General features: G+C 54.2%; 4 protein-coding genes across 4 annotated transcripts; 1 reads left to right on the top strand and 3 right to left on the bottom strand.

The window, feature by feature from the left end:
- Positions 1–1236: 1236 nt before the first annotated feature.
- PUNSTDRAFT_47753 (uncharacterized protein) lies at positions 1237–1916 on the top strand (the record flags this gene model as incomplete). The annotated part of the gene is made up of 2 exons (XM_007388674.1): positions 1237–1597; positions 1648–1916. The coding sequence occupies 2 exons, from the start codon at positions 1237–1239 to the stop codon at positions 1914–1916; spliced, it is 630 nt and encodes a 209-aa protein (XP_007388736.1).
- A 208-nt stretch (positions 1917–2124) lies between these two features.
- PUNSTDRAFT_116692 (aldehyde dehydrogenase) lies at positions 2125–4133 on the bottom strand (the record flags this gene model as incomplete). Its single annotated transcript, XM_007388673.1, has 11 exons — positions 2125–2224; positions 2277–2349; positions 2397–2435; positions 2486–2545; positions 2597–2726; positions 2805–3062; positions 3115–3284; positions 3393–3399; positions 3476–3665; positions 3725–3909; positions 4092–4133. 11 exons carry the CDS (start codon positions 4131–4133, stop codon positions 2125–2127), a joined length of 1254 nt encoding a protein of 417 aa, XP_007388735.1.
- A 441-nt stretch (positions 4134–4574) lies between these two features.
- Positions 4575–6427, bottom strand: PUNSTDRAFT_123029 (uncharacterized protein). Its single transcript, XM_007388672.1, has 3 exons — positions 6309–6427; positions 5822–6260; positions 4575–5764 (listed from the first exon to the last, which is right to left on the bottom strand). Exons 1-3 carry the CDS (start codon positions 6393–6395, stop codon positions 4761–4763), a joined length of 1530 nt encoding a protein of 509 aa, XP_007388734.1. The 5' UTR covers positions 6396–6427; the 3' UTR covers positions 4575–4760.
- A 267-nt stretch (positions 6428–6694) lies between these two features.
- On the bottom strand, positions 6695–8754 carry PUNSTDRAFT_116690 (FAD-binding domain-containing protein; the record flags this gene model as incomplete). The annotated part of the gene is made up of 11 exons (XM_007388671.1): positions 6695–7132; positions 7185–7257; positions 7310–7470; positions 7527–7646; positions 7705–7773; positions 7828–7935; positions 7996–8018; positions 8070–8249; positions 8309–8393; positions 8455–8558; positions 8610–8754. The coding sequence occupies 11 exons, from the start codon at positions 8752–8754 to the stop codon at positions 6695–6697; spliced, it is 1506 nt and encodes a 501-aa protein (XP_007388733.1).
- Between the last annotated feature and the right edge of the window lie 350 nt (positions 8755–9104).

Below are 9104 nucleotides of genomic sequence, written 5' to 3'. Positions count from 1 at the left end.
CGGCAGGGTGGAGGAAGCGGCTCCGAGCGAGACCGCATTGGCGGCTCGCGCTCGGGGCCAGGCAAACAGCAGGGGCGAAGCTGGGGGCGGCGGGACGGGCACTCCGAGAGCTCGGGGCGGGGTGCGACGGCGGGCGCGGGGGAGAACGCTACGCCGAGCGCGACCGCATTGGCGGCTCGCACTCGGGGATGGGCAGACGGCAGAGGTGGGAGCTGCACCGAGCGAGACCGCGTTGGCGGCTCTCCCTCGGAAAGGGGCAGCGGGTGGAAGCTGAGGACGGCGGAGCGAGCACTGCAAGTGTCGGGGCGGGATGCGACGGCGGGGACTTGCACGACGTGCGCACTTGCAAGCGCGGCACTCTTGCCAGCATGACAAGCCGGGCAGGATGGTCACGGTCAGGTCACGTGACGGGCTCATTCGCGTTGAATCTCCTAAGTCCGTGTTGGCTACTGTATCTCTATGTCATAGCATTCCCAAAGTACATAGAGATACATTTCAGTTCATGAGGCTGTCAATGGTAAATGAATAGGACATTAGAGAAATCAACCACCTGAGACTAAACTATTGTAGCAGTGTTTCCTAGCCATCACTTCAGTGATCTACAGGGTACATAACTTTGTTGTTGGCTACAGAGATATCTGGCTTTTCAGATGTACATGCAGGGGATGTGTATATAAGCTAGGGGTAGATGGGATGAACTGATATTACAGAGGGAGCCATGCAAGGATGAGGTGTCAGCAGTAAAGTACCAAACCCCAACTCCAATACTTACACCTAGACATGGTCTCTAAGCTCCTTGTACATGGACCAGTGCTAATATGATTGACATTGCAACAACCTTCTATGTTGATGGTTTCAAGCCCCCTTGTACCTACAAGACAGTACTCTCTAAATGGTCAGTCATCTGGCATGATTTTACAGTTTTGTGTGATTTTTTGGCCTTTTTGTGAAATTTTAATAGAATATAGTCGAATTATGAACTATGTATTCTCATGTGTAGAAATTTGCCAGAGGGGGCATTTCCTGATGGACCTGGACCAGGACCAGCCGCCGTATATAAGTGCACGTGAGGCTGCGATACGGGAACGCGCTGGAGACTTGCCCCCTTTACAGATCTCCGCTTTCGCTGCGCTAGAGTTGCGATAGAGGCTTTTCGAGACTAGTGTTGTTGTACGTTTGTTCAGTCAACTTTTGGGCCCGCACCAACCGCGTGCCTCCGGTAGAGCGGAGGTAGCCATGGCTCCGAAGGACCTCACCAAACATCAACTTTCATCCAGGCTGGGATACGAAGAGATAACGCCTGCGTTTCTTCTCAAATTCAAGAACAAGCTTGCAGGCGTCAGAGACTCTGAACCCGAGTACGACGAGTATGACGAATACGAGCCAGGGGACTCTGGGCGACCACCGATACCGCGGCGACCGCCTATACCTCAGCGTCCCTCAGATGATCCTGGAAGCGCGGACGAGGCTGACAAAGACGAAGATGGAGCTGGCCAACTAGACGAAGAAGACGCTGATGACGAGAGGCCACAGGTGGTTGTTCTCAGGGAGGGAAAGCACTTGAGCGCCCGGGAGGCAGAGAACGAGCGAAGGCGTGGTATGCACACACATTTGTCGACGTTGCCCTACGCCGATGCCAACCATCAGAAAAGGGCCTTCCTCCTTTAGACGACTCCGAACCCGGCGTTTCGCAAACGGGCAAGATTACAGCTGAAGATACCAAAACAGGGAGCCTTCAACCGTCTCAAAGCGTCTCGATTGGCACGAAGAAATCAAACACGAAGATGTCCGCTGCTAAACGCAAGGCCATGGCAATATCGCATGACGACGATGGTCCAGCGGAGGGGCCAACGAAGAAGAAAAGCAAAAAGCGTGTCAAAGAGAAGAAGTTGCTTTCCTTCGGAGACGATGCTTGATCGAGCCTCGCTCATGGAGCTGGTAGGCTTGCATATTACTGTTCTGAGTAGGTTGTGTCACCACTTATGATATCGTCAGACTATTATACATGCAGACGAGGCTCGGAAGGCGCTCAGATCGTTATTGCAACCCTAGAAGGCAACACAGCACGCCGTGGCATGCGATGGCGTGCACGAACGGTTTGCGCACCGTAGACCATCATCGATCCTAGTCGTCAGCGGGAATATCAGTATCCACAGCGGCCTTCATCGCCTGCAAATTCTCGTCTGTATACGGGGGATACCGTAGCTTGAACCCTGCTTCGGCGCTGCATGGGCACCTTCAATCGTAGGCCCTTTGGTGTGTGTTGCGTCGCTCACCAGGCTGGTATATCCACTGTACTACGCATGTGCGTGAATGTGTCGAATGTATACCTCCCGATTTGATATCCGTCTATTCTGGTCAGCCTCAACGTGGGCAGAGGAGAAACAATGACTTACAACCGGATTCTCCAACACCCCCGAATGGGAGTTCGCTCACTATCCGGCATCGTTTGAGCTGAGATCGGCTGAGCAATCCGCATCGTTACCTGACAGTTGTTGTATAGTATCGTTGAAGGCAAGGGTACCGCTCATGGTCCGATCAATGACTGGTGCACGCGGTCAGTATAAGCTCGGAGGACACGTCGTGGGATGCTCACTCTGCTTCTGTAGCTCTGGATTGTTCGTAAACGCATACAGAACGAGAGGGTACGGCCGCGAGTTGACGAACTGGATGGCTTCTTCGATAGACGAACAGTGACGATGGGAAGGATCGGTCCAAATATCTCCCTGAATTATTTACATTTTGGCATCCGGACACGACATGAGCGGGAGGTGTACTCACTCCGACATGAGGGAGTCATCGACGGGAACGTTCTTCACCACTGTTGGTTCAAACCTGAGGTCCTCCTCACGCGTTTTCCCACCAAAGAATATATCGCCCTTCGTACTGTTCAACAAGGCCCTGAGACGCGCGAAGTGCACACCGGAGACAATCCGAGCCATAGAATTCGACTCTAGTGCGCTTCCCTCAGGATAGAAGCTATCATACTGAGCCCTCAAAGCGGACGCGAACTCGTCTTGTATCTGTTCGGGGATCAAGACATAGTCGGGGGATACGCAAATCTGGGTCGTGGATTAATTGATAATACCATAGAAAGAGCGCAGAGTAACTCGCCTGTCCAGCGTTAAGGCACTTCCCATAGAAAATACGTCTAGCAGCTAGATTCAGGTCGCAAGCCGGGTCTATGATGGCGGGTGATTTCCCGCCGAGCTCCAGCGTGCACGGCGTCAAATGCTTTGCTGCTGCGGATGCGACGATTCTGGCCACACGGGAGTTGCCTTCGACTAGGGATCAGCGAGTAGGACTCCAAGGTTCGCATCGTAAGTACCAGTGTAAAAAACTGGAGATAGTGAGTATGGGTCCTGTGATGTATACAAGACGGCGGGACTTACTATGGTCCTATCGATATTCTAGCAACTGGAGGCCCACGTTATAAGTCTTCTTGCTGTGATATAACAGACGAATGAGCAGCTACCTTCGTGGTCTCTTGTACCGCCCCGTTGACGACGCGATAAGCAGAGGCATCCAGATAGCGCGGCAAAAGGTCAACTACCAGGTTGGCCCAATGGGGAGCATATTCGGATGGCTTGAGGACCGCGCAGCAACCAGCTGCAATAGCTCCAATCAGTGGGCCGATGAGCAATCCTGCTGGATAGTTCCATGGGCTTTCCAGGCATCGCAGAGCATCAGCACAGGACGTGAATAGCAGTCAATCGCAGCTTACGCAATGATCAGAACTGTGCCCTTCGGCGTCTTGTTGATCGTCGGTCTCCAAGACTTTTGCCAGTCTGGTACTTCGATGAGTTCCGGTTTGGCCCACGTTGCGACCAGATTTGCGTTCATTACCGCGCGTCTGACGTTTGCTCCTACTTCGGACGCCGCAACCTCGAGCCGTGGCTTGCCCACATCCTAGTGCAAGGCCTCCGCGATGATGTCCTCATTCTCTTGGAGCATCCGCGCTAGCTGATGAAGCTGATGACGACGCCACGCTATCGGCTTCGTTTTCCCGGTGCTGAAGGTGGCGCGCAGTTCTTCTCGTATCTGGGCATATCTCTATCAGGACAGGGAAATAAATATAGTCGAGGCTCTACCTTGGGGAGGTCTTCCATAGCCGTATGCTTGAGTTGCGTCATGTTTGCTTGACAGTCCCAGTTATGCTGTTGTTGGGACGCGACACACGAGAATGTACACTTCGACCCTAGCGGCTCTTATACCCTTAGCCAAGATGCTACCTGCGTGGACAATACATTTGGTTTATGTGCACCCATGAGCCACGCCACCGAGGACCTATTCAGAGGGGACTGGAGACACTGAACGGTTTCGTCAGACTGCATTCGCCGTCCAGCTTCTTCTCCCACTCACCGTAGTAGAGTTCAGCACCCCAACTCGCATGGAACGAAGGATTCGCACCCGTTTTACATAGGTAATCCCGCGCTATGTATTGTTAGCCCGCACCACCGTCTTGGGCGAAAGGCGTGATCTGCCCATGTGAACGCAGTGACGCACAATTCGATTTGAGTCCTGCACAGGGATATATGTATGCCAAGCGAGATAGATCTGTGATATTCGATGATGCATGAAGGTGAACAAGTCCGTATTGATATGTGACATGCGTTGGAGGAGGAACAAAGGATGGACGCAACGAGGGTGACTGCCTAGGATTGCAAACATGTGGGTAAAACAGAAGAAATCAGGAAAACAGACAGACGCGCTGATGAATGAAGAGAAAGTCCGCAACTATAGATTGAACAGACACCACACTATCGTTTGCCGATGATCGAGAAGCGATTCCTGAGCTTCCGCACGGTCCCGGTGGACCGCTGACTGTCGTATCTGCCTCTCTGTCGTGTCGCACGAGGTGTAGAAGGATCGCCGCCCGTAGGCGATGGATCTGCCTCTCTGAGCGATTCTTCACCTATGTTGAACAAAGTGGACAGACGAGAGCGCATGCCCTTCGTGGTCGATGGAGGCTGCACGGGGTCTAGCACGGCGAGGGCCGAGGTGCGCTTCTGCACCAGACGTCCGGGCCACAAAGCGCTCGTTCTCTTCGAAGCTCGAGGAGTCTGAGTAGGCGAAATGTGCTCCGCTGATGACCCTGCGGAGATGAGCGTAAAGGCAGACTCCATAGACGGCTTCGCGCGTGGATCGGGGATGAACGGATACGGTCGCTGGCCGGAGCCCGGCGACGGCCTGTTCTGCAACGCGGCTGGAAGGTGGGCGCGGGACTCCGGGTCGACGTCAACGTCGAACTCATCTAAGAGCTCTCGCGCGTATGCCGGAATACCGACGTCCGATACGTCCACTTCGGCCAGGATGTCGGCGCGCGAGCGACCTTGCGATGGTAGGTATATCGTCGCGGTGCCGGCTGGTGCAGATTGCTTGAACATCTTGGGTGACCCAAGCGACAGCGGCATGGCGCCTGACGTCGGCGTGGATGGTGCACCGTGTGCGGTCGACGTCAGCGAGGACGACGTAGATCGCCCCGAAGATTCCGGCTTTCCTTGTCGCTCCTCTTTGTTGCGTGCACGCAAAGGAGGCGGTTTGGGTACCGAGAGTGTGAAAGACTGGTCGTCGCGCAAAGGAGAGGACGGTAACGGAGATGTTCGTGAGAAGGAGAGGATGAAAGGGAGGAGGAGTTGGCCGTGTGCACGTGGTGAGCACGACGGAGACGCGTTGGCGAAGCCGGGGCGACGCCTGTTATGCCGCAGCGGCACCCGCGTACAAGAACATTCGGCCATGCGAATGAGGTTGGCCTCTCGACGATCTATAGCATGGTTGCAGCTTTAGCAGGCGAAGAGCAGCCTCAGAGAACCATGCTTACCTAACGGTCTTACTAGAACCTGACCCTGACGAAGTGCGTCTAGTCTGTTCTTGGTAGCCTTAGCGTCCTCGACCAGTATAGCCGCCCTGCGTTCTGCCATCCATCGCTCCTTCTGCGTATCCTGATACTTCGAGGGATCCATCTCCACCACCGCCTTCCTGTCGCGAAGACAGGCGTGGAGATGCCTCGCGCGCTCCTCGGTGTCACGCGCCAGATCGCCGAGGAGTGAGATAGCCCGCTCCAAGCTCTTTACGACAAGTTCCTCAGGTGTTGTTTCCGGACAAGACTCCAGTTGCTCTCGAGCGCGCGTGCGGGAGGCTTCGAGACGGGCCAGGCGCGTTTGCCTTCGTAATGACAGCGTAGACGGTGACAGATGCATTGTCTTCATGTACACGACGAGCGAAGATACTTGATCCTTTGAATTGGCAGGTTGTAGTGTCTGTCGGGCGGTCAGTATGTGCATATACGAATAGACAGGCGGGCGGACCATGCTTGTCGGGCCCGAGGCTAGCGTCTCCGGGGAATTGCATGAGTATAGATCGTGGTGAGCGGTTCGTACGGTAAGCGTTGTCATATTGTTGTGCTAGCCGTCGAGACAAGGGCGAGTCATTCCTGCGATATATACAGGATGCTCGTAAAAGGTGCCCGTTTGCGAGAAGTTGCCGGGTCGCCGCTTGCTGTCACTGCCGCAGGAGGCACGTGCCACGGTGATTATTGCCGACGAAGTTCGTCTCGACTTGCTCGTTCTGCCGATTATGCACGCTGCAGATATAGCTAGGTAACCGGGGTACGCGGGCAGGTGTTGCCAGCTGCTTTCATATACACTGTCGTGCACGTGTCTACACAGGATACATCCCCGGTGACAATTCCTGCTTACAGTTTCCATCCTCCCGCAAGACCCATAACATTCTCCGGATCATACTTCTCCTTTATCGCCTTGAGGGTAGGAAGATTCGTCCCATACAAACTTTCCAAGCTCGATCCGATCGCTGCGTAGTTGGGATACTTTGCCACGTTGGGCTCTGTCAGGCCGACGGGTTGCCCAAGCTCAGCAGCCTTGGCGCGAATGTTGGCTTCGGCGTCGAACACTACTTGGTTCACGGAGGCATCGGAGGATGCTTGCGTCCAGAATATGTTCGTGTTGGTGGGAAGGTACCGCCGCGCGCGAGATGGGGGGTACGCGGTGGGAGGGAGATTGGGCAGCGGCGATGGGCCGCTGTGATCCAGAATGTCGGGGAGGAACGGCTCAGCGGTGAAGATGACGATGAAGGTGTCGTTAGGGTGCAGAGCTTGGAGTGCGTTCGCAGCAACCTATGGGAATCGGTCAGGCCGGGTTGTGCGGCTTCAACAAGTTATTGCTCACCATAGACTCGTTTGTCAAGGCGTTCAATAATTCGACAGAGTAGTCGGTGACAGGAATGTGATTGTACCTCGTCCTGGCAACGACATGTTAGTTCTTCTCTCAGGAGACAAAGAAAGGATGCAGACCTGAAATCTGTTGAACCTGGACTGTCGTTCATGAGAAAGTCCAAGAATGAGCTCGTCTTCAAGTTCGATTGGAGGGCCGTTCCAGAAAGCGCGATGAACGCGTCAAAAAGCCCAGGCGGCGGAGTAGGCCCGTCGTAGAACAGCTGAAGGGAAACGATAACCTGAAATACCGTTACCTCAATGAACAGACCATGCCAGAGAGCGTGCGGAAACTCACTGTATCATTGGCGAAGCCAATAGACGAGAGGACAGCAGCTTTCGGATCCGTGCTCTTCTCCGAGAAGTTCGCAGTAGCCGCGACGGCCGATTTGATATCGAGTGTGGTCAGTAGTCCTCCCTGGGCAAGAAAAGTCTGTGAGCTGATGGGCTCCCATAGAAATGCTGGCTTCACTCACCCACACCTCTCCCTGGGGGAACACGCGGAAAGTGATTTTCGTCACGATGCCGAAGTTATTCCCACCACCCTGTGGTCCGAAGTATGAGCTGCGCCTCTAAAACAGATCGGCGCTGATGTTCACCTTCAGTCCAAAGAAGAGATCGGGATGCGAGGAGCTGGTCACATTGACAACGTGGCCACTGGGAAGGACAAGCTCGTATGCTACGACCGTATCGATCGTGAGACCATGCTGTACGGCAAATCAGTGAGTATCTTGCTAGTAGGAATACGACGTGAAACGCGTACAGACCTGGTTCGCTTTCCAAGAGTAACCTACTCACTATTTAGCGTTGCATTCAGATCTAGAATGGCATCATTGCATACCACCGCCAAGAGTGAATCCTCCTACGCCGATGCCCGTGACGCGACCGCCGGCGACCGTGACGTTATGAGGCGCCAGTGCAGCATAGACGTCATCGAATACCAGTCCAGTCCCAACAGCGACGGTCTGAGATGCAGCGTCGTAGTCGATGCCGTTGAGACGCGTAAGAGCGACTTCAACTCCTGTTAAGGCGGAGGATGAGTCTCATCTTCACCCAAAGTGATGACTCGCATTTGCTTACCTGACGTGGAGGAGAAAGTGGGATTTGTGCTATGACCACCACTTTTGACACCGAAGGGCGGACGCGTATCGGCAAGAATTTTTATCTACGTTGATATACGAGGGTATCGGCAGCCTTCTCTGGCGGTCAAAGGATCGGCAGCTTACAATTTTGGCGACATCACTGACATTCCCGGGCTCAACGGTGCACGTCGAGTTCTGTGTGCTGGAGATAGTGTAGTGTGCGTTATCCTCAGCGTATTGAGGCGATCCTTCGAGCGCGTGATTCACGGAGTGAGATAGCAGGGTAAAGCACGGCTTACCTGGGAAGAAGATTTCCGATGCCGACGACAAGGTACGCGAGATGAGTTGGCAGACAGCTGACGCGTTGTTGGACGAAGCCCCAGCAACGGACAGAAACGCGAGCCCCAGTATTGCGAGTGCGAGAGATCTGTGAGTTCTCGTCATGTTGACTAGCTCGATGACGCAGATACAATGTCAAGCGTCTCTTTCACGCGCACGAAGCAAGGCGGCGGGGACGAAGTCTTCGTCAAGCCAAGGTAATACGCGGCTCTATCTATTTATTGCTCTGGTGCGCCGAGCAAATAGGCATTACGCGATTGCGTCCCGCGGCAGTGTCTGGGAGAGAAACTGGATAAAAGGGCCGCAAGTGGTTATAGGATTCATGGTGAGATGATTGGGATGGATCGAACATCGAGTCATGCGGGTGCTCGTGGTCGATTGGCAGCAGAACGATGCGAGTTGATCTGCTTCAGCCGCATTAGCCACGCGAACTGAAGCCTGTATGGGGTTTTCCT

Source organism: Punctularia strigosozonata (assembly GCF_000264995.1).
Source record: "Punctularia strigosozonata HHB-11173 SS5 unplaced genomic scaffold PUNSTscaffold_20, whole genome shotgun sequence".
In the NCBI taxonomy this organism is placed as follows: Eukaryota; Fungi; Basidiomycota; class Agaricomycetes; order Corticiales; family Punctulariaceae; genus Punctularia; species Punctularia strigosozonata.
The sequence above is the reverse complement of the archived record's forward strand: the minus strand, read 5'-3'. Positions and strand labels throughout refer to the sequence as shown.